We start from the raw sequence: 23,938 nt of genomic DNA on the forward strand, positions 1-23,938 counted from the left end.
GACATATCTGAAAAATTATCATGTCCTGTAAGGCTTTTTGCAGATGACACCTCTCTTTATGTCATAGTTGATGATGATATTATTAATTCTGCAAACTTATTAACTAAGGATCTTGGACAAATAAGACAGTGGTCTAATATATGGGCAGTAGAATTCAATCCTTGTAAAACAGTCAATCTAGATTTTAGCAGGAAAAATATTTGCCATCCAAAAATTAAGTTTGGTGAAGATGGGCCCACTATTAAAAATGTTGAAACACATACTCATTTAGGAATAAGATTTCAACAAGATGGTAATTGGAGATCCCACATACTTGATATTCATGCTAAAGCATGTAATCGCTTAAATATCTTAAGAATGTTAAAACACACACTTAAGAGGGATGCTTTGATAAAAATATATTTTGCTTTTATTCGTCCTGTTCTTGAATATTCAGATATTGTATGGGATAATTGTACTGAAAGAGATGCAAAATTACTTGAAGATGTTCAAGTTGCAGCTGCACGAATAATAACCGGTTTAAGAATCAATTCATCAAGATCAAAGCTTTATGAAGAGCTTGGCTGGGATACTCTTGAAATAAGAAGAAAAATACATAAACTAGTGTTATTCTATAAAATAGCGTATGGATTAGCACCCCAGTATTTGCAAGATTTATTACAACAATGCATTCTTCCAGATAATTCTTATCCCTTAAGGAATCAGGACAAATTTTACATTTCATATTCCACAAGCCAAAACAACTTCATTTATGAAAAGTTTCCTCCCTTCAACTATAAGACTTTGGAATGATTTACCATTTAATATCCGAAACCTTTCTTCACTTACATCATTCAAGACTTCCATAAAGAATATATACTGCATAAAGCCTAAGAAATTTACAATTATGGAAGTCGTAAAATGAATATATTGCATTGTCAGTTGCGAAATAATGCTAGTAATTTAAATGCTGACTTATTTAATCATTTTTTAAAGGAAGATAAAAGTTGTGACATGTGCGGGTTTAGTTCAGAAACATCATATCACTATTTTATGAATTGTCCAAAATACTGTATGCAAAGACAGAACCTAATACGAAACTTTAATACTTTGCAACTACCAATGTCTTTATGTTTACAACTTATTCTAAATGGAGACAATAATCTTACATACAACCAAAATATTGCAATATTTAAACTTGTTCAAAAATTTATTGCAACTACAAAGCGATTTGCATGATATTCTATCTGCTTTTGTTTTTCAATTGTCAAATCACAGAACCAAAGCCTATTTATGTTTTCTTATTCTTTTTTTTAAAAATTTTTATAATTATTAATATAATTGCCAGTCATATATGTTAAAATATAAATTTAAATTATATCATCAACTCATATATTTCTCTTTTTTTTTGTTTGTTCCCCTTAATTTGCCTTGTCATATACATTTCTACTGAATATATGCATGTATATATTTATATTTTTCAATGTTATATTAATAATGTTTACTTGTACATGTATGATTTTGACCTTGTATTGTGGAAAGGACTTATATAGGCAGTGCCTGCTGTCCAATCCAATTATGTTTATTCATAATAAAATATTGTTTAAATTAAAATTAATTAAATTAAGAATCAAAGAAATTATTTATTGTTTGCATGTGTTCTTTAAAACTTCAAAAATGTTAAGTGAACACTTAGAAGTTTGGTTCAGGGAATACATTGTTTTACAGTAATATAATTTGCAATTTCTATTGAAAGAAATTTCATATTTACATCTCTCCTATATTTTATTATTTTTATCAGTTTATTGGTCCTAATGTTTGCATAAAAATGCATGCAATGCTATCCAAAATGACACAAGTTTCAATCTTTAAATTTTGTTGGGTTTTTTTCCTTTCAGATGATTATCTGGCAAGTTTTCCCAATCAATTAATTAATCTTTTATTCACGAAATGAATACTACTAATGTGTATTTATGGAGGATACAAACGATTCAATCTCTGTTGTAATTAATGTGAGAAGATAATAAAACAGATTTGGGCGTCACAGGATTTGATCACGTGACCAACTAAAAGTTCATTTCCCAGAGAACTTTTTAACATTGTTGTTTATTTTTTAAGTAAATATAAAGAATAACTGTCAGATTTTTCGATTTCTAGCGATGATCAATCGATTGGCTTGCATGATAATTTTATGCATTTATAATATGCAAATTTTGGCGTTTGAGCATAATATTATCACGCAAAGCAATCGATTGAGCACACAATGAAATCAAAAATAATACAGTTATTCTTTAAAAATAAAAGCTAAGGGAAAAGAACATATGTTTGTTATTGAAATGCACTCTAACCACTATTGAAATAATTATTTCAAGATTGGTCGTATTTCAATAGTGGTTGCATACTATGTTTGTTATTGAAATGCACTATCGACCACTACTGAGATAATTATTTTAATAGTGGTCGTATTTCAAAAGTGGTTGCATACTATGTTTGTTATTAAAATGCACTTTCGATCAATATTGACAGAAATAATTATTTCAAAAGCGGTCGTATTTCAATAGTGGTTGCATACTATCTTTGTTATTGAAATGCACTCTCAACCACTATTGATATAATTCTTTCAATAGTGGTCTTTATTTCAACAGTGGTCGCAACGGGGTCTGCAGAGTAGCGAGAATCGGGAGCAAAAATAACATATTCCTTTTACGAATCGTTTTCTGCTTTCAGGCTCATATTCTAATCAAAGTACTCAGAAGTACAGAGAGCCGGGCTCATTTTATAGAGTAGAATGGATTTCTTACATGAATCACGTTTATATTCTGATGAAAAAAATATTTTAAAACTATCAATATAAATGATAAGACACTGACAGTGAGTTTTTCAATCCTAATACCACGGTCCGATTTTGTCAGAATCAGAATTAATCTGGTACCGCATGCTGCTGAATGTAAACAAACAGGCCAGTCTGGTTCCCTCTCCTGCTTTACCTGGTAAGTGTAGAGAACTACGGTAACACTGATTATCAAAAATCTTTACGCTAATGAACTATGTTCTTTGACTTATGAAGTCTTCAAAGTCATTACTACTAATATTTATTTTATATAGATGAAACTTCGTTTTATTTTTGTTGCTTTATTTAGTGTTTGTATTATCTCAAAAGCGGTTGAGAGTAAGAACTATATTTTTGCAGGTAACTTTAAAATGGCGACTATGGGGTCAACATCCTGCCTTGAACAGGATCACATAAGCCGGCAATTGCTCTTTGAGCAATAAGCCCGGCTAAAAAGTATACGCACACCGCACAAAAGGCCATAGCATTAGTTCTTTGAGCCTTTGGCTCAGAAGAGCTAAAAACATTTGAGGTTTCATTGACAGTTTTTTTCTAATCTTTTTTTTTTTTTTTTTTTTGTTGAAAGCGGGTGCCGTTGTTTTGACTGTCCTGATATAGTTCAATGGATTATTCTATCTCTAAAAACCGTTTCTTGTTTTATATCCTTCGGTTTTTTAGACAAAATATATACTGTCGCTAGTTTCACTTTACACTTAAGAGATGTATCGAGTTGTCTTAAGACTTTGATAGATCTTAAGAACATCGTAAGATATGACAGTTTTTTTTAAAAATGGCGCAATCTTTTGAAATCTTTTGGTGCAAAGGTTTAAAAAATATGATTAAGAATGAATACATTGAGTTGAAAAGTAAATTAACAAAACAATGATACTTCTTTAAACGTTACATGTCATCTATAGACCTTAGATAGTAACACATAACTTTTAAAACATCCCCCTTCCGACCATTCAATTAAAACGTGCTAGTCAGCCATGTACATTGTATAACATATGCAGCCCGATTTCTACCATGCATAATTTTTATCAATGTCTTAATCTGAGCAAAATAAATATTCTTGGGCATTTTTAAATGCCTGTTGTTCAGATACTGAGGTAGAATTTTCTCTAACTTGCAATTGGCGTAGTGCAGTAACCCTTGGACTTCCTGTCAAGGAACTGACATTCCTGCTTTTGAAACACATGAGCTCGAAAAGTCGTTATGTAGTGTATATTTTTTTCTGTAGCCCTCCTTCTTCTTTATTTTGAAAATTTCCAATAGAGCAATGAAAATGCGTTCTTATAGTCATTTCGAGGAAATATAGGCATTGCATCCGGAAAAAAAAGAAATATTTTCCCGAATTTTAGTACAATACTTATGAACATTTACTTTGTTTTACCCTAAATAAAAAGCATTATAAAATTACAAGTGATAGATACACATTACACACAAGAAATAATCAGCAAAGTCTGCGTATGATGCAGGGACTACGCCATTACTGTTTAGACAAAGCGAAAAATGTGTCTGTTATACGACACATTTGTATTTCTTTGTTGACAAAATATGGTTTATCATCCATCCAAGATTGAAAAATCAAAGGCCTGAAGGGCCTGCTAGTTGACTTGCTTGAGTCAATTGAGCTTTTTCATACATCTGGGCACCATACCTTAATATATTTATTTTATTTTGCATCTTCAGAGATTGAATATTATATGTCTGATCCATGCTCGGTTCATAAATAAAGTGTATATTGCTTTTCCTTTATATATACAGGTAGGCACTAAAGGCCTTCCATATTATTTTGACTGGATTGATTCTATAATGAATTTAAACACATTAGCTGAAGTGGTCAGTGTTATGGAATAATTAGGTTAAAGATTCCCACAGCAAATCTGGATTCTAAAAATAGATTTTCAACAACAACTAGCTGCAGCTAATGCGAGCAGCAGGTGCTTGTGTAAGGGAGTATTCTATGTCAATTATAAATAAACTTCAGATGGGAAGATTAGATCCATCATCTAACATGCTTGAACATATATTCATACACAGTACCTAATTGCATGTACATCGTACAGATATTTAATCAAAAATTTCTTTAAAAGCATAAAGGCATAATTAATGTTTCAGTATGAAATTTTATACAGTTTTTACCTCTTAATTTTATACAATCACTCAATCCAAAGCATTTTTTGCTAGAACTATTATGTTTGGCGTATGGATCACCTTGATGAATGTGTGAGAAATTTTACAGCTCTGAAAGGGCTGTGTCAACAGGGAGTAGCTTGCTACGCAAGCCAACTCAAAAAAATAAAACTTTGATTGTTGTTATCCGTTATCATTGTGCACTATTTTAGTTTCTGGATTAAGCTGTTTCAAAGGTTGTTCTATCAGCTGCAACTTACACAGGCGGGAATTTTTAATAGAAAATCAAAATTTCGGAAAATAGAGGGGTAAAAATATAAATATAAGCATTTATTCTAAATTATCATTTTTCTGAAAAATGCAGTCTCATTATTGCAATGGTGTGTGCAAACAAATTTTCACAACGCGTTAAGGCGCGTTACTCAATTTGGTTGCACACACCATTGCAATAATGAGACTGCATCTTTCAAAAAATGATAATTCAATGCTTACTTAACAGTTACAAAAACCCTGAAAACCCAAAATGTTGTCAATAATTTTATTAAATATTTTTCAATTTTTCAGTTAAGAGGGGTAAAAAATCAATTTTCGGAAATGGAATTAAAATCATCAAACCGTTAAATCACTGATTTGGCAAAGTTAAAGATATCCTAACGTTTGATCCGCTCACATAGATGGCTACAGCGATCTGTGAGAGCGGATCAAAGGATCTGATTTTAATCAGATTGTAGCTATTATAACCCTAAAATTAAGGTGTTGCATTTCTTTGAATTTTTTTGAATTTCTTTGATGCTTACATAGAATCAGTGTTAAGCACGTTAAAGCTATCTACTATCATTTAGTTACATTTAGCCATTTTAAATCGTAAAAAGGTGCTAAAGGTAGCTAAATGGTGACTTAAGGTAATTCGACCCTCCTATGATGTCATAGGTTTTTGCAAAAACTGTAATTAGTTAAAATTCATACATTATAGAAAAATATCTCTTGGAAGAATGCTTTACAATAGGTGTAATGATAAAAATTGTTTAGTTAAAGAATCTAAAAAATGCATATTTTCTATATGTAATTAATTATTCAATCTTTAAAAAATGTTGACAAGGGCAATAATTCCTTCTAAGGTCTCTTCATTCAGGCATTTGCTTTACTGTAAAATAGTTTACCTGATAATCACAATTCAAAAGTATCTTTTAAGTAGGAAGTATTTAGGAACACTCAGCATCAGAATTATGCATTTTAACCTGTTTTTACATATTTTTCTCAATACTGTTTCCAAAAATGTATATTTTTTATGTTGACATACACTTTTGTTTATTTATGTTTCGCATCTTTAATAATATGGTGACCTATACATTTTTTTGCAATAAATGGAAAGTTTAAAGTATATTGAATGAAAATAAATGCAGTTTTTATATTTTGAACCTATAAAATTGTGAGGGTGGAAATTCCTTAAAGATGGCTTATAGATATAGGTAATTAATGTTGGCCATGATATTGTAATTATTCCTAGTTTCAAACTTATATTCTGAAAATAAGTTCCTTCTTTTTTTATTATATTTTAAAACAATAGAACATGTACAGTGATTTCTAAATCAGTACATATACATTTTTAATGAAACTACAAATTATAGGACATAAGGCAAAAAAAAAATTAATTTCTTGGTTCTCAGGCCCTCCCTCATCTCTTCCAAGGGTGCCTCATTGACCCTTTTTATTGCTAAATCAATAAAATATAAACACCAATCACCTCCCTCATCATTTTTTGAGGTTTTGTACAATGTAAAAAGGTGCCTCATCATGTTTTGGGGGCAATAAAAAAGAAAAAAAAAAAATGCCTCCCTCCATCATCATATTTCTTGAAAAAAGGCCTGAGAACCAAGTAATTAACTTTGCATGGCCTAAATACCCTGAAAGGGGATACTAGTAATGAAATTCTGTATAGTGTATGAAATTTGATGAGACTATCATGAAAAATTTCATTAAATTTGATATTTAACAGTTTCTTTAAAACTAAATATAAGCAAAATGTAAATTTTGGAAAAATAAGATCAAAGTCAAGGTCATAGAAAAGGCCAAGGTCAAACTTTTTGATGCAGTTGAATAGTTTTCATAAATGTGTATCAGCATACTTAAAAAGTTTAATAAAAATATTTTGTATTATGGCTTATTCAAAACAGAGCTAAACAGTGAGATAAGGTTAAAGGAAAATAAATGTTGATGAAGCTAACATTCGTATGAATCAGCATTTGAAGTTTGAATAAATATTATGACTGGTTTCTTTAAAAAGAGTTGAACAAAGTGAGGTAAAAAAAAATCAAAATCAAAATTTGTTGATGCAGATGAAAAGCTCTCATCAGTATGTTTCACCATATGAAGTTTGATAAAAATATTCTGAAAGAGTTCCTTAAAACTGAAAAAAAAAACTTTTTTAAAAAAAGTAAGGTTTAGGTGATAGGAAAGGTCAAGGTAAAAAAAAAGTTGATGAAACTGAGTTGCTCTCATCAGTATGCATCAACATATGAAGCTTGATAACAATATCTTGAATAGTTTCATTGAAATTGAGCTAAACACAAAGCACAATGGAAGGATGGAACACAATCAGGACAAACACTATATGTCCCATATTCATGGAGGGGCATAAATATTACATAGACATGGTTAATTTCAATTTTACTTTCTGAGGGGGTGTCCATTGTTAACAAAATATTGCACATTTTGATAAAGTTTTTATATCTCCTTTATTTAAGTGAACTGTCATGCTTTTGGTCTCTGCTATTCAGAATTACGGAATAAATGTCCTGACTGTGCCCCTGATCTCGGCCCTACATATAGGGCACTGCCTGGCAGCGGGAACATACGTCACTTAAGTACAGAATTATGGAATAAATGTCCTGACTGTGCTCCTTATCTCTGCTCTACATATGGGGCACTGCCTGACAGCAGGGACACATGTCAACTCAGTACAGAATTACGGAATAAATGTCCTGACTGTGCCCCTGATCTCGGCCCTACATATAGGACACTGCCTGACAGCGGGGGCACACATCACACAGCAGCAGAGGTGACCGCACGGGAGAAACACCATCCCCACCTCAGCGTCCAGACAGATCTTACACGTCTTCTGCTCCCTAAGGAGGCGATTCTCCTCCACCAGGTCTAAATATAGAGACAGATATAAATAAACTCAGGTCACATCAGCCAGGTCTAAATATAGAAACGTATAAATAAACTCTGGTCAGGAGGCGATTCTCCTCAACCAGGTCTAAATATAGAAACAGATATAAATAAACTCAGGTCAGGTCTAAATAAAGAAACAGATATAAATAAACTCAGGTCAACCAGGTCTAAATATAGAAACAGATATGAATAAATAAACTCAGGTCAGGAGGTGATTCTCCTCAACCAGGTCTAAATATAACAAGAGGCCCAGGGGCCACAGCGCTCACCTGAGCACATCGGCTAGGAAAAAGCACATATCAGATCAGAACTGAAGGTTAACTGAAGTTGGGGGGGGGGGGGGGCTTGAATTTAAACACCAACCCAAGGGGATCATAATTTGAACGACCTAGCTTCTACATTACCTGAGGATGATTCCATATAAATATTACTAATCATGGCTTTGAAGTACTTGAAAAGAAGATTTAAAAAGGTTTTCCTATATATTCCTATGTCTTTGATCGGCCATTTTGGCCCCGTCCTACCCCCGGGGGTCATGACTTGAACAAACTTGCATCTACACCACCTGAGGATGATTTCACATGAGTTTCATCTTTTTAGATTTTTTAAAAATGTCATCAATTTTTCTCTAATTCATGATTATCTCCCCTTGGAAAAGGGCGTGGCCCTTCATTTGAACAAACTTGAATCCCCTTTACCCAAGGATACTTTGTGGCAAGTTTGGTTGAAATTGGCCCAGTAGTTCTTGAGAAGAAGATGAAAATGTGAAAAGTTTACGACAACAACATACAACGGACAAATTGTGATCAGAAAAGCTCACTTGAGCTAAAAACAAATATAAAGTAAACTCAGTGTGTAAAAAATATTTTCTGGGCACCATATATATAGAGACCATAAGATCCAAAGTACATGTATATTTATTATTATTTATGAAATGTAAAGAACAAAAATATAAAAATAAATTTTAAGAGAATTGAAGTTATAATCCAACTTTGTACGAAAGATATGATCTTGACGTGATAACTGTAGAAATTGAAAGAGGGGTGAAAGTTACAGTTTTCAATTATGGCACACATTATTGTAAGCTCCAAAATGAAATAAAGTGTATTACCTTTTGATCCGCCAGTGGAGGATGAGGGCTCCTCTACAAAAGATAAGAAGAGGGTTATTAAAGCAAAGATGTCTTAATGTTGGCTTGGGACCCAATGGTTTGTATATGCTTGTCTGTAAGGCTTAAGCTTGATTTTGTATTCATAATTATGTTTTTCAGGAAGGGGAGGGGGTGTTACAGTAAAATTTGTATTCAGTATCTTGGCACCAGAAGGTATATTTATTATAAGGAGTTTCAAGCTCTATGCATTTTACCTGATTTTTTTTTTACCTGACTACTATTACTGGGTGTTGGTGCCCGCGGTGGAGTGCGGGTGTATTACCTGTATTACCTGAGGACTGACTGGTATTACTGGGTGTTGGTGCCCGGGGTGGAGTGTGGGTGTATTACCTGTATTACCAGAGGACTGACTGGTATTACTGGGTGTTGATGTATTACCAGAGGACTGACTGGTATTACTGGGTGTTGGAGCCTGGGGTGGAGTGCGGGTGTATTACCTGTATTACCAGAGGACTGACTGGTATCACTGGGTGTTGGTGCCCGGGGTGGAGTGCGGGTGTACTCGGGGAGGACAGGTTCCTGGGAGGCGACATTGAGGACCTCAGGCTCCTCCTCCAGAGTTAGGACAGCATTCAGTAGGGCCTCAGCCGAGGGGTAGTCATCTCCTGTAGTAGTGAGATATACAATAAACATGTCATTATAATTACAGATAAACAGAGGTCAGCATTCAGTAGAGACTCAGCCGAGGGGTAGTCATCTCCTGTAGTAAAGGATTGTTAATTCTTATGAAACTCAGCTAATAAAAAATTTTATAATTAAAGTCATGATAAACAATAAAGAGAGAGGATGGCTTCTTTCTATGATCAGCATCAAGCTGTTCAGATATACCCACTACCTGTTTCCCTCTGTCATCTTTCTATGATCAGCATCAAGCTGTTCTGATATACCCACTACCTGTTTCCCTTTGTCATCTTTCTATGATCAGCATCAAGCTGTTCTGATATACCCACTACCTGTTTCCCTCTGTCATCTTTCTATAATCAGCATCAAGCTGTTCAGATATACCCACTACCTGTTTCCCTCTGTCATCTTTCTATGATCAGCATCAAGCTGTTCAGATATACCCACTACCTGTTTCCCTTTGTCATCTTTCTATGATCAGCATCAAGCTGTTCAGATATACCCACTACCTGTTTCCCTCTGTCATCTTTCTTTGATCAGCATCAAGCTGTTCAGATATACCCACTACCTGTTTCCCTCTGTCATCTTTCTATGATCAGCATCAAGCTGTTCAGATATACCCACTACCTGTTTCCCTCTGTCATCTTTCTATGATCAGCATCAAGCTGTTCAGATATACCCACTACCTGTTTCCCTCTGTCATCTTTCTATGATCAGCATCAAGCTGTTCAGATATACCCACTACCTGTTTCCCTCTGTCATCTTTCTATGATCAGCATCAAGCTGTTCAGATATACCCACTACCTGTTTCCCTCTGTCATCTTTCTATGATCAGCATCAAGCTGTTCAGATATACCCACTACCTGTTTCCCTCTGTCATCTTTCTATGATCAGCATCAAGCTGTTCTGATATACCCACTACCTGTTTCCCTCTGTCATCTTTCTATGATCAGCATCAAGCTGTTCAGATATACCCACTACCTGTTTCCCTCTGTCATCTTTCTATGATCAGCATCAAGCTGTTCAGATATACCCACTACCTGTTTCCCTCTGTCATCTTTCTATGATCAGCATCAAGCTGTTCAGATATACCCACTACCTGTTTCCCTCTGTCATCTTTCTATGATCAGCATCAAGCTGTTCTGATATACCCACTACCTGTTTCCCTCTGTCATCTTTCTATGATCAGCATCAAGCTGTTCAGATATACCCACTACCTGTTTCCCTCTGTCATCTTTCTATGATCAGCATCAAGCTGTTCAGATATACCCACTACCTGTTTCCCTCTGTCATCTTTCTATGATCAGCATCAAGCTGTTCTGATATACCCACTACCTGTTTCCCTCTGTCATCTTTCTATGATCAGCATCAAGCTGTTCAGATATACCCACTACCTGTTTCCCTCTGTCATCTTTCTATGATCAGCATCAAGCTGTTCAGATATACTCACTACCTGTTTCCCTCTGTCATCTTTCTATGATCAGCATCAAGCTGTTCAGATATACCCACTACCTGTTTCCCTCTGTCATCTTTCTATGATCAGCACCAAGCTGTTCTGATATACCCACTACCTGTTTCCCTCTGTCATCTTTCTATGATCAGCATCAAGCTGTTCAGATATACCCACTACCTGTTTCCCTCTGTCATCTTTCTATGATCAGCATCAAGCTGTTCAGATATACCCACTACCTGTTTCCCTCTGTCATCTTTCTATGATCAGCATCAAGCTGTTCTGATATACCCACTACCTGTTTCCCTCTGTCATCTTTCTATGATCAGCATCAAGCTGTTCAGATATACCCACTACCTGTTTCCCTCTGTCATCTTTCTATGATCAGCATCAAGCTGTTCAGATATACCCACTACCTGTTTCCCTCTGTCATCTTTCTATGATCAGCACCAAGCTGTTCTGATATACCCACTACCTGTTTCCCTCTGTCATCTTTCTATGATCAGCATCAAGCTGTTCTGATATACCCACTACCTGTTTCCCTCTGTCATCTTTCTATGATCAGCATCAAGCTGTTCTGATATACCATCTACCTGTTTCCCTCTGTCATCTTTCTATGATCAGCATCAAGCTGTTTTGATATACTATCTACCTTTTTCCCTCAGTCGTCTTTCTATAACCAGCAATAAGCTGTTCTGATCTACCCCCTACATGTCTTTCTATGACCAGCATCAGGCTGTTCTGATATACCCCCTACCTGTTTCCCTCAGTCTTCTTTCTATGACCTGCATCACACTATTGCGATCAACTCCTGTTTCTAAAACTGCTCGAACCATTGGCAGTTCCATGCGAGCTCGGATTTCTCTGGCTTCTACTTGATGACCTGTGAAACATATTGATGACATATAAACAAACTGTACTCCCTATTTAAGACAAGTAATGCACAAATATACATAATCATGTGTAATACAATGTTTCTCTGAACCCCAACCCTAAAGATCAAATTACCTGCATGTAAAAAAATTTTAAAACCATAAAATTTTACAATTACTGTACATTAATTGTATACAGTGAAATCATTTTATTTCATTTGTTCAATATTCCTGAGCAATCAAAACTTTCACTGGATCGACAAAATTACATGAGTAACTTGTAAATTAAATAAACACATATATAGGCAAAAATAAAACTCACAGGAATTTTAACTTGTGTGTAACAGATATATTGGCAAAAATAAAACTCATAGGAATTTTAACTTGTGTGTAACAGATATATTGGCAAAAATAAAATATATTTTAATTGTGTGTAACAGATATATTGGAAAAAATAAAACTCATAGGAATTTTAACTTGTGTGTAACAGATATATTGGCAAAAATAAAACTCATAGGAATTTTAACTTGTGTGTAACAGATATATTGGAAAAAATAAAACTCATAGGAATTTTAACTTGTGTGTAACAGATATATTGGCAAAAATAAAACTCATAGGAATTTTAACTTGTGGGTATGGAAGACCCATTAATTGAAATCAACAAAACATTGGTTCAACATACACAGTAATGATTCAACAGTATTTGTCATACTTAAAATCTTTTGAAAATGTTCCTGTGTAAAACTGATTGAGTCAACAAGATTAAGAGTGTTTCTCAGGCTAGAATAAAGCAGAATTACCAGAAGTAGTCTGGGGTCGATTAAATCTTTCCTGCACATTGCGTATAAACTGGTCTCCCTTCACAGTGCGAACGAACGAACATCGGGGGAACCAGCGAGCGTGCTCTACCCAGGGTTCATCACCGGGTTCCCAGTTACGTAGTCCGCCATCGCAATAAAAACACTTCACATTATCTCCAAACCCTGTAGATATAATAAGCACTGTCATTGGTCAATATCTTACATAAGATGGTCTGTCATTGGTCAGGGTCCTAAATTAGAAGTAAATTTGTTATTGAATAGTTCTTTAGAAGATCTTCCAGTATAACTAGACTTAGACTAACTTAGCTACAATAATGTAGCCCTCTCCCTTTTCAACAGGTAAAAAAAATCGGAGAGCGCTACATTATTGCAGCTAAGACTAGCTCTGGTTTTCAAATTAATTTCCATGGGGATCAAATTTTGTGGTTTTGACAAAAAATATACATGTAATTTCATCCATTTCATATCTAAATTTGTGGATGACTACGTCTTCCTATTTCATAAAATAAATCAACTAATTTCTTGGTCTGGCTCAACCAGATAAATAACAAATTAAACTTAGTGTTTAACAAAAAATTAGGAAGTTACCGTCTGTTGTGACAAACATACGTGTAGGCAATACACTTAACATTACTTTACATTGTGTTAAAATATACTTAGAGGTAAATATGAGTTTTACAAGTTGCTAAAAATGTAGTGTGCATAAGTGAAAAAAAGAAATGAAATACATGTAATAGCTCTAAATCAATGTTTTATACATCGATAAAACAAGATATGATCTATAAAAACAGCAAAACTCAGAACAAGTTTATAACGAAGTCACTGGGACCTATGAAATTTCTTTGCTATATCCGTAATTTGTTATAACCGTATAATTTATTCATTAAATTTATATAGCTGGGGATCTAAGATGACTTTGCTTTATCCGTGAATTCACAATATCCGTGTTCTTACTAAACAAGTATTCCTGTACATGTAATAGATCTAAATCAATATTGTATACCTGCATAAAAGAAGCCAGCGGCGGCCAGTTGTGGGGGCGTCTGATGCTTGTACTGAGGCCAGTTATTGAATGAAGACAAACGTGTGCTTTCCACTGCGAAGTTTCCGTGTCGGGGGCGGTCAGTGTTAATCCCGAGGGCCTCCATGTTACCCAGGGGTGCATTGTTTAGATTTCCCCCCACGTTGACCCTCTGGGCTGGCTGGGCTGGGGTCATTCGGACATTTCCGACGTCCACCCCCAAGAGAAACGGACAGCGGGGAAATTTGTTTTTGTGCTCGATGTGTGGTTTGTCGCCGACGTCCCAGTCGCGGAGAATTCCACGACAAAAAACACACTGTACTCGGTCTCCCGTACCTGTAAGTAAACAAGTCTCTGATTATTTTAAAATGTACATGTATGTAATATGATGGACTGTTATAATCTAGATGTACATATATAATGTACTAGAAATTTATCGGTTGTTATCCCAGTTTGGGGGTCTAAAGAAAAAAATATATCAAATACATTTTGTCATCATAAAAGTTTGGGAGGATGTGTATTTTTCAACAGGCAAATCCTGTAGATTGGAATTTATTTTAATCATTAGGCTTATGGCAAAATAAATTTTCAGCCCAACCAATACCTTGTTAAGCCAGTAAGAGTTACTTCCCTTGTTAACACAACACTGTAAAACCTTTGACCTTTAATAATAATAAATGATACAAAGCCTTTGTTACATGTTGTTAACTCTAAAGTATCAGCAAAGAGTAACCACTAACCATAGTATAGCCCTCCCCCTTTACCTGTGTATATAAATCCTGAGCTAGCTAAATCTCTAGGGAGAACATGGGCTGAGGCTGGGAAATTCCTGAATGTTTCCAGACGATTTCTCTCATAACGCAGGAAGCTGGGGTCGCCCTCTAGTGATTGAGGTTGTGTGGAGGTAGCCTCGTTCTGGGAAGAGGGAATTCCCCCACTCAGGGTCTGGGGGAGACTGGGTGTGGCAGCCTGAGGACCTGTTATTGACCAAAATGTAGAATTTAGTTTAAATAGAAATATATAGTTAAGTCATACTACAGTATTTAGTTAAATAGTAACATACAGTAAAGTCATACAGTATTCTACAGAATTCAAAGTTAACACGGTAATAAAATGACAGTTGTGCATATTACATGTAATTCTATACAAACACTATTTTGTCTTTATCATTTTATTTGAATCAAGTCATTTAAAAAAAAAACAATACCTGACAATCCCAAGCTGAATCTCTGAGGAGGCTGTTCCACTGACCCTCCCTCCTGGCTGTTCCCTCTACCTCCCCGGTTTTCCTGGCTGTTCCCTCTACCTCCCCGGTTTTCCTGGGATCCAGTTGACCCCAGTGAGGAATCTCTGGATCTGCTTCTCGTTAAACCACTGGATCTGGGTGACGAATCCGAGACGTGACTCATGATTGGTCGATCTCCTGAGAATTCTGGGACACGATCTCTATCTCGCTCCACGTGGCTCTCGCTGAGCAAGTGAATTATCTTATTGAAACACGAAGGAAGTGGTTCTTCCACTAAATTGCTATAAACGGGAATATTGTTAGTTTGTGCAGAGTTTGACAACAATGGACAGTTAGCGTTCAGCTTTTGGTGAACCAGGCTAGGCTGATCGCCTGGGGACCAGTTTTCTTTTTCTACGCGACAGAAAAAGCACTTCACTCTGTCTCCCTCGCCAGAGTAAAAAAATCCAGCCTCGGCGAGTCTGATGACAAAGACCTCGGCGGGCCAGTTTCTGAATGTGTAGAGACGAATCAGCTCGCTGTTACACAGCTTTATCAGATCAGGGTCAGAAATATGGAGGCTTTCTAAATTATGAATCAGTGCTTCTTCCATCCTCGCAATTCACAAGTCATTTTTGTTTGTTCCCCATAAAATTACAATGCACTTTCAAAGCAAAGCCATTTACATATAATTAAGGACAAGAATTCCTAAAGCTGATTTTGTGGAACAGGGTATAACAAATTATAATTGTCACTTGTATTGTGGTGACTGGTAAAAAACGAGTTCTTTGTGCAGTGACACCTGTGTTTTCCTACAGTACGGGAATCTCGCTTTGGATTAATCCAAACCTCCTTCTCTTGTAGCCTCTTTCTGATAAGTGACCCAGTTATCCCAGGCAGACAGTACGTTTCCGAGAAAACCTTTACGGGAACAATTCTCTTAGAACAATTATTTTGTTTACGATACGAGTTTTCTGCGTCTATGGCTAGCAGGCACAACAATGCAAAGGAAGCAAATAAAGCAAATCTGGAGAATCTTAAACGTGAAATAGATTTTCTCAACGACAATTTCTCTGTGATCAATAAAATTTGCCTCTGACTTTCTGACAATAATTCTCTTAATTCAAACGTCTTAAACAACTCAAACGAAGAACAAGTCAGAATTTCGTAAGAATTTCCACTTCTTTGTAAATGAGCCTTAACAACTAGCTGTCTCCTCCTTAAATGATTTGTAAAGATTGGTTCAGGATATATTTGATGTCTGTCAGTTTTCGAATAACAAGAAAACAGAGGCAAGTTTTGGAAGGAAGAGCTTATCTCCCCTTCCAAGTCTTTCAAACTCACAGGTGGATCTAAGTTTCTCTCGGGGTGGATGTTGGAGAATTCGGGTCGACAACTCTCTGTATTTGGTGGAGTTATCTCCTCTTTCTCCACTGGTTCACCACAAACTGGTTCTACGTTTTGAAAGCTTGGAGATGATTGGTCAATCCATGGAATGGTCATTGTGATATAAATGGTTCTCTTGGTAAATGGACACATTCATATTTAGATTCCTAAAACAGACATACAGGTTAATATTAATTATGAATTTCTGAAGATGTAAATTTAATATGTATTCTAGCATGAAAATGTATGAGAGCGGGCCAGATTCAAACCCTGCTCCCTAGATCACTCAGTAGGTGTGTTACCCGCCTGGCCTATTTGGCCACCAGCTACATGTATTAATCTTGCCTCTCTCAAATTTTTTTCCCCAATGACAACATTTTTCTTGTCCTTAGACTAAATACTGAGATAGTGACAGACAGCCTGCCAGGAAAGTGTCTGAATGTGTGTCTTTTGCTTGAAGGGAATGCCAAGTACTTGCTGCTACCAGATAGATCATACTAGGTTGGTAAAGCAGCTCATATAATACTGTATAGTGTTATTTTCACCCTTTCATACATGCGAATATTTTTGCTACGTTTTAAATTTGCCTAGTCATGGTTTTGTTTAAGAATTTATACTGTTTTTTTTTTTTTTATTTGCCCCATTTTAAATTTTCCCAAATGAGGGTAGGGTGAAAGGGGTAAAAATGTGTACAGTATGATTTTTACATGAAATACATGTTACAACTTTGTTTCATTTACATATATGGATTACTAGTCTAATATTATATATTGCCAAACCCCCTAACTCTGTAACCTGTGGAAAAAATTGTCAATACATATACTGGCATATTTTGGAAGGATAAAAGGTGATATGATTTGAGAGGTAATCTGAAGGTGCTTACAAAATGTACACTAACATGACAATATAGTATCAAACGCACTCTCTAATTCTATTTTTTGTGGTTTAAAAACAAGCAAACAAGAAACAAATCAAAATATAATTTTGATACAATAATAATGATACATTTCAATTGAATTAACAATGAGAATCTAAAAATAACAAGTTTATCATGTTTATTACTATGTAGAATGTGCAGCAAACAAGAAACAAAATCAAAATATAATTTTTATACAAAAATAATGATACCATTGAATTAACAATGAGAGTCGAATATGTTCATAATCAATATTCATATATCAATATTGTGAGTTAGATGAGAAAGGGTGGTGAATCATTCACATTAATTATGAATGGCATCTTTCCAAAAATCCCAAATACACTTTGTTCAATCATTCTAAGATATTGATACGAGGCTGCACAAAAAAAAATTATGAAGGCAGTCTTTAATAATCTAAATTAAAATATCATAACTCGGTTACAATTACAAGTGTTCATTTATAACTCGACTCGAGGAAAAAATCGGGAAATCCCCTCAAAAGCCTTACAACTTTCGTTTTAACAGTGGATGACCCTTGAGCCTCTCTGTTTAATGCATAAAAACCTAAAATTCCTTTTCTCTCTTCATCTCATACCTTTCTACATGGATCTTATGTGCATATCTGCAGCAACTGTCTGGAATCAAAGGAACAATGAAAAATTGTCTCAAGAGAATCCAAGAAGAGTGCAGGCGAGTGGAAAACGCACAACGAGCCCGAGATGATCCGAACGGCTACAAAAAAGAACATCGAACCCGATGACTATTATGCCGTGAAGCTTGGTCGTATATATGTATGCGTTAAAACTTCAAATTTTAATTTAGGTGATACTTATGACTGTGTTATTAATGATAATTTAAGATATTCAAAGCTATTTTTACAACGAAATCCAAAAAGTATTGATATTAGAAAGATTTTTTTTCAAATAATCATTTTCAGGGAAAATGAGGATACATATGCATATAATAGATATTTTTCAATTATGATCAAAACATCTTATTATACTGGCTTGCAAAAGCGGGAGGGTATAAAGCATATACAGAAAATATTAACCTTAATCAAGGCAATATTAACTGCTGGTACAAAAATGTAATTTATTATAGTAAGAAAATTAATCTCTCATTACCAGAATGTAAAACATACAAAAACACATTTTTAAAAAAACAAGTTAAGAAACATTTGAAAAAACACTCCTCTTAAATTGGAAAATGAGTGAAATTTAATGAAACTTTCTTATTTTATGTTTAAAGAAAATTTTATTGGAAAAATATATGCCATTGTGCACCTCCTATTTTATTTTTTGATGAAAAACAGAATATTTTGGGTTTCCTTAGATAGAAACAAAAGAATATGCCATGTGTAACCAAAACAATATAGAAGATGAATATCATTTTCTTTTGCCATTATAATCATATGGGAGGAGAGATAAATTTTTTAGTGAGCTCATTGCTCACAGTACCTCTAGTTTATTATACATGTATGTCTCTGGAAAAATGGTAATCATTTTCAGGGAAAATGGTTTAAAAGTGTAAAATTTTCTTGTTCATAAATAATGTTATGCCACAATTGATTTTTATGGCATATATGTATAATAATTTTGATTTTGATTGCATGAAATTAACAATTTGATAACCCCAACTGCTGAAAAGTGTCCAGGTATAATATTATATCAGATATATACATGTGTGTGTATGTGTGTTCATGTTTGTATATGTTTACTATAACCTTTCTTTTATCCGCAACTCCTCTCATACCAATGAATGAAATTTGATGAAACTTTCACAGAATCTTCATTACATATTGCCATTGTGCTCCTCCTGCTTTACTTTTTGATCGGACACAGAATTTGGGTTTTCCAAAGCAAAACATAGACACTGCCATTATATTCATAAAAAAGGCGCTCGGTTCTAGATTTATTTCTCCATGTTTTTAAAAGTGAGCTCATTACTCACAGTACCTCTAGTTTTTAATAGAAATCTGTCCTCAAAATATCAAGCAGCAATTTATTTTTACTAGTAATGAAGTTAATAATTTTGAGTTCGGTGAAAATGTGTTTAATTTGCCCTAAAAAAAAACAATGAAATGGATCAACAGATTAAAAAAAAACCAAAGCATAGATTCTCTGTAATTCATATGTCTACGTTTATCATTTGCATTTAATTTCAGAAAGCTAGCATAAATATTTTAATTACTGATGCATTTCTGTTATTTCAAGAGACAGTGTCTATTTTAAGTAACAATCCTTACAAAAGAAGACCCGATTTACCTCAAAATTTACACAGATCTGGAATCAAGGACAAATACTTAATTTTAAAAGATTCTGAGAAGCTTTAACGAGATCTGTATAGCTACATATGTATAACTTCGTTATTTTCATACATGTAGCATGTTATGGACCTAAACCCTAACCAATATAGATATCAGATATCCAGGTTACTAGAAGGATTAAATTAAACAGAAAAATTATCGAAACAAAGATTTATTCATGAAAATCTAAGGTTCAATTATCTGTATACATGTAGAGATTTATCTCTCTCTCTCTCTCTAATCAAAGGTGTCCTATCTCAAACCAAACTCTCACAGTCCAAAATAATCATAAGATTTTGTAAGTAAAAAAAAGTGTAAGTTTGTTTTTCCTAAAGTTTAACTATAGTCATAGAGTGATATAAATTATTTTAGGTTCTATATTTTAATGAAACGTGAAGATATATATTTTGTCTGTTTTTCTTTTTTTTATTTTAGTATTGGAGTGTACCTTATGTCGCAGAAAATGATATATAACAAAAACACTAATCGAACACAGACACTATACAGGTGATAAGTCTCAAACAACGCAAGAAGATTCGTTATTGAAAAAGAGAAGGGAGGGATACTTGAAAGACTTTGTGACGAGCAACAAGAAAAAGAAATTTACAAACTTTAAATCCTATTCCGTTGATTCGAAGTTGTTTTATAATCCTATTTTATTTCATTAAATACATTTCTATCGGAACTGAGCAAAGAAAAAGATGATGGAAGTTGGAAAATCAGTTTTTCAATAAACATTTGCAGTTACTGTAGTAAAATGTATGTTTTGGGCATAAAAGCTTTGGGGACCCCCCCCCCTCCCCCTTAAAGATGCTATACACATGTAGGGGCTATAAAAGACATGTTGTGTTTTAATGTGGAATTTACAAAATGTTAATTTTAATGCATATCGAAGGGACTTCCCTATCAACAACATGATATACTTGTTGATGAGTTTGATTTTAAAATGGTTTCAATCAAAATAAAACAACATCAAGGTTCACACATTCAAATTTATGGCTTCTATGATGAAGATTTGTTTTGGAGTGGGGCATTTCCTGAAATGTCAGTCCTGGGGGGTCATGAATCAACACGCTGTTGTTACCAAGGGTCCTTCGGTAATGCCATGCAGTGACTGACGGGACCCCGGCCTGGCATTGCGGGGTAATCAAACATCTTTCTTCCCTTGACGAGTTTACTTGTCTTTTTTTTTTAAATTCTTTTGACCGATATATCTTAATTCTTCAACCATGAAGACGAAGAAGGATATGATATATTCAAAAAGCAAATTAAAGCATGCTTTATTCATGTTATTTGTGGGTGTTTTTTTTTAACTGGGGGAAGAGGGTCGACATATTAAGTGCTGCATATAGTTTTAGTTCAACTTTTGGTAACGTGTAATTTAATTATATGCTTAATACAAGACTGGACAGTTATAAAAACTTTTTTGATTTGTCAACATGCAGCAGATTCACGGTGGATGAAGAATTTGCGCATTGTTCTGATCTGAAGATTTAAGTTTACAGATCTAAGTATTGATTATTGTAAAATCTTGAACCTTTGTCTAATGTAAATAGCATGTTTGAATGTTATTGATACACTCCAAGTGGTAGTAAAGGCGATTTGGTGTAAATCTCCCTCCCCAAAGCGTTTATTTCAGGTGATTTAAACCCCGACAGACAAAACGTTTTGGCAGTAGAGTTTATTTTGGAGTGTCGACATGCCGGACATAACAGGAACTGAGCATTTGTGAAGAAGAAATGCCCTTCATTGTCAAACCATTCATCATAAAATACATGAACGATTCAGACTCGAAATGTAAAGGATGTAAATCAAAAATCGGGTCGGGCTCGCTTGTCCTCGGTTACGTGGCGGATCAAGGACCCGACAAACGTGTGAGGTGTCTAACGAGCTGGTTTCACTATAAGTGTTTCTGGACGTTGTGTGTGTACAAAAATCATCTTCGGGGCGTGGACCCAGAAACTCTCAACGAAATTGTGTTTGGAATTAACGGATTATCAAAAGCTGACAAATTTAATTTCCAAAACGAGGCCAGCAGCCCGCCAGCTTCCACGCGCAGACGCTCAAGTAGAACATCTGAGAGTAATATCATCGCAGCAAAGGATGTCGGGAGTGTAGAAAGTGGCGATTACGAAGTAAATGAAAACGTGTTTGATTTGTCGGACCTGGTATGTGCTACTGTGTACAAACACCAAACTAATGTATTTGTCAGCATACGAGAATTCTTCCTGCTCAAGGGATCCAACGTTGCAAAACCTTCAAAGAGAGGAATTTCTTTAAACAAACATCAGTGGCGAGAACTGTGTTCGATTCAAAATGGAATCGAGGCGGCTACAAAAATAATGGCCGCTAGAGATTCGAAATCTAAAGATGCAAAAGGAAAAGATAAGAAGAGTAGGGGAGATAATTCTGAAGAAGAAGAGGAAGACGGCCCTGGTAAGCCATGCATTAAAGAGCTCTACTTCCGGTTACACATTAAAGATTTGTAATAATCGGTCGTGTTCGATAGAATTCATAAGAATTAAACTGATAAATTTGGTTTTGCATGTTCACAAAAGACGGTTGTCAAAAGCTAAAAGTAAGTATTTATGACTACACGGGGTGTATTTTGTGTGTCTGGAGTTAAGTAGCTGCAGATCTGTAGCTCGCCGGTCTGAAAAAAGGACTTGTCGTCCATCCCAAATTTTTGAACCAGCGAGCTACAGATCTGCAGCTAGTATAGTGGGAATTAATGGTTTGATTTGAGTCCGGGGTTAAAATATAGATCTAGCTGATCAGGTGTCGGTTAGAATCTTTTTGGTAAACATATAATTATGAATTCAAGTACCGTAAGTCTTTTAATATTACTCTTGAACATAAACCTTTAATTGTACATGTAGTAGAAATGTGCATCAGGCTGTCTATCAGGTGGTGCCTATATGACGTACATATAATTTTCGTTTTTCATGAGATGACGTCAGTGATCAGATGATAGGATAAATTATATTTGTCGAAATTCTTTGGGAAGACTTAATTTTTATACATATGTTGAGAATGATTTTTTTCTAAGTTGACCAGCAGGTATTTATTCGTTTTCCTTGTTTTTAGGACAGATTTTATTTTCGTTGTCATGGAAGCGGCGAGTGAGTGTTTATCAGCACCAGGAAGAAGTGATCGTAGACATTCGGGAATACTCGGAAGATCGAACATTCCAGAGGTCAACCAAAGGTGTGGCCCTTAGTAAAGCTCAGTGGACAAAACTCCGAGAGGAAATGCCCAATATAGAGGCCCTAGTACAGCATATGGAAGTGTGATCCAAGTTACGCATGCGCATTTCCTTCAGTCTGCACAGAATGGAAATCCAAGTGGATTTTTCTTGTTTGCATTCATTTTGACGTGTTAAAGAAATATTGCCTTCATTAGTGCTCCGCCTTTGTGAATTGGAGTGAACCCCACAGTATTCATACTTATATTGAAATTAATATCAAATTGAACTTAAACCCATTTTACTTGAGTGGCAGTCTTATTAATGTCTCAGTATTCATACATGTATACACAAGAAACAAATCACAATTCTTAAACAAGTAAAAGAGAATTGTCTGTTTTATTATATAAAAAAAGACATCATTATGGTTTTCACTCTCTTTTGTCACACTTCAAATCCGAAGCCCCGGCGTTGGGACGATCCCTCATTGTTCAACGGCTCTGATAACCGCCCGAGAATAACTGAATCCACATTTTTCAAAAGTTATGTCCCTTGGCCGCCATCGTCGGGGATAAACCCATACAATCCCCACAGTAACCTTTGTTGTTGTCAGATTTGTAACTTGTGTCATTTGAATGGACTTTAAAAAAGCTCTTCTTTTTATGTACTGAGTGATTGCCCCAGGATGGGACGACCCACACATTGAAAGAAAAAAAATTAAATCACAATGGACTTATCAGAGCACGCCCAAAAGTTTGGTAGCATAAAGAGGAGAAATGACTTTTCTTTCCTTCTTGACCTTTTGGTTGACCCCGCAAAGGGACACAACTTTTGTAAAGTGTGG

At 35.0% G+C, this 23,938-nt stretch overlaps 2 protein-coding genes across 2 annotated transcripts; one reads left to right on the forward strand and one right to left on the reverse strand.

Annotated features, from left to right (window-relative positions):
- Nucleotides 1-6,854: 6,854 nt before the first annotated feature.
- LOC134280934 (baculoviral IAP repeat-containing protein 7-like) lies at nucleotides 6,855-18,304 on the reverse strand. Its single transcript, XM_062763382.1, has 9 exons — nucleotides 18,201-18,304; nucleotides 15,283-16,853; nucleotides 14,840-15,052; nucleotides 14,058-14,411; nucleotides 13,034-13,216; nucleotides 12,119-12,244; nucleotides 9,728-9,895; nucleotides 9,231-9,263; nucleotides 6,855-8,098 (listed from the first exon to the last, which is right to left on the reverse strand). The coding sequence occupies exons 2-9, from the start codon at nucleotides 15,911-15,913 to the stop codon at nucleotides 7,911-7,913; spliced, it is 1,896 nt and encodes a 631-aa protein (XP_062619366.1). The 5' UTR covers nucleotides 15,914-16,853; nucleotides 18,201-18,304; the 3' UTR covers nucleotides 6,855-7,910.
- A 3,066-nt stretch (nucleotides 18,305-21,370) lies between these two features.
- On the forward strand, nucleotides 21,371-23,449 carry LOC134280925 (uncharacterized). The gene is made up of 2 exons (XM_062763377.1): nucleotides 21,371-22,346; nucleotides 22,998-23,449. Exons 1-2 carry the CDS (start codon nucleotides 21,650-21,652, stop codon nucleotides 23,201-23,203), a joined length of 903 nt encoding a protein of 300 aa, XP_062619361.1. The 5' UTR covers nucleotides 21,371-21,649; the 3' UTR covers nucleotides 23,204-23,449.
- The last annotated feature ends 489 nt before the right edge of the window (nucleotides 23,450-23,938 follow it).

This window comes from Saccostrea cucullata, unplaced genomic scaffold (assembly GCF_032062105.1).
Source record: "Saccostrea cucullata isolate Sc308-1 unplaced genomic scaffold, CSIRO_AGI_Scuc_v1 ctg318, whole genome shotgun sequence".
Taxonomy (NCBI): Eukaryota; Metazoa; Mollusca; class Bivalvia; order Ostreida; family Ostreidae; genus Saccostrea; species Saccostrea cuccullata.

Bases quoted from the DNA above. Each gene is read 5' to 3' on its own strand.
- LOC134280934 (XM_062763382.1), bottom strand. From the start codon at position 15,913: ATGGAAGAAGCACTGATTCATAATTTAGAAAGCCTCCATATTTCTGAC. The intron at 12,245-13,033 runs GTAATTCTGCTT...TATGTTTCACAG, and splicing joins TCGACCCCAGACTACTTCTG to GTCATCAAGTAGAAGCCAGA. The intron at 9,264-9,727 runs GTAATACACCCG...TATCTTTTGTAG, and splicing joins TCAGTCCTCTGGTAATACAG to AGGAGCCCTCATCCTCCACT.
- LOC134280925 (XM_062763377.1), top strand. From the start codon at position 21,650: ATGCCCTTCATTGTCAAACCATTCATCATAAAATACATGAACGATTCA. The intron at 22,347-22,997 runs GTAAGCCATGCA...CCTTGTTTTTAG, and splicing joins AGAAGAGGAAGACGGCCCTG to GACAGATTTTATTTTCGTTG.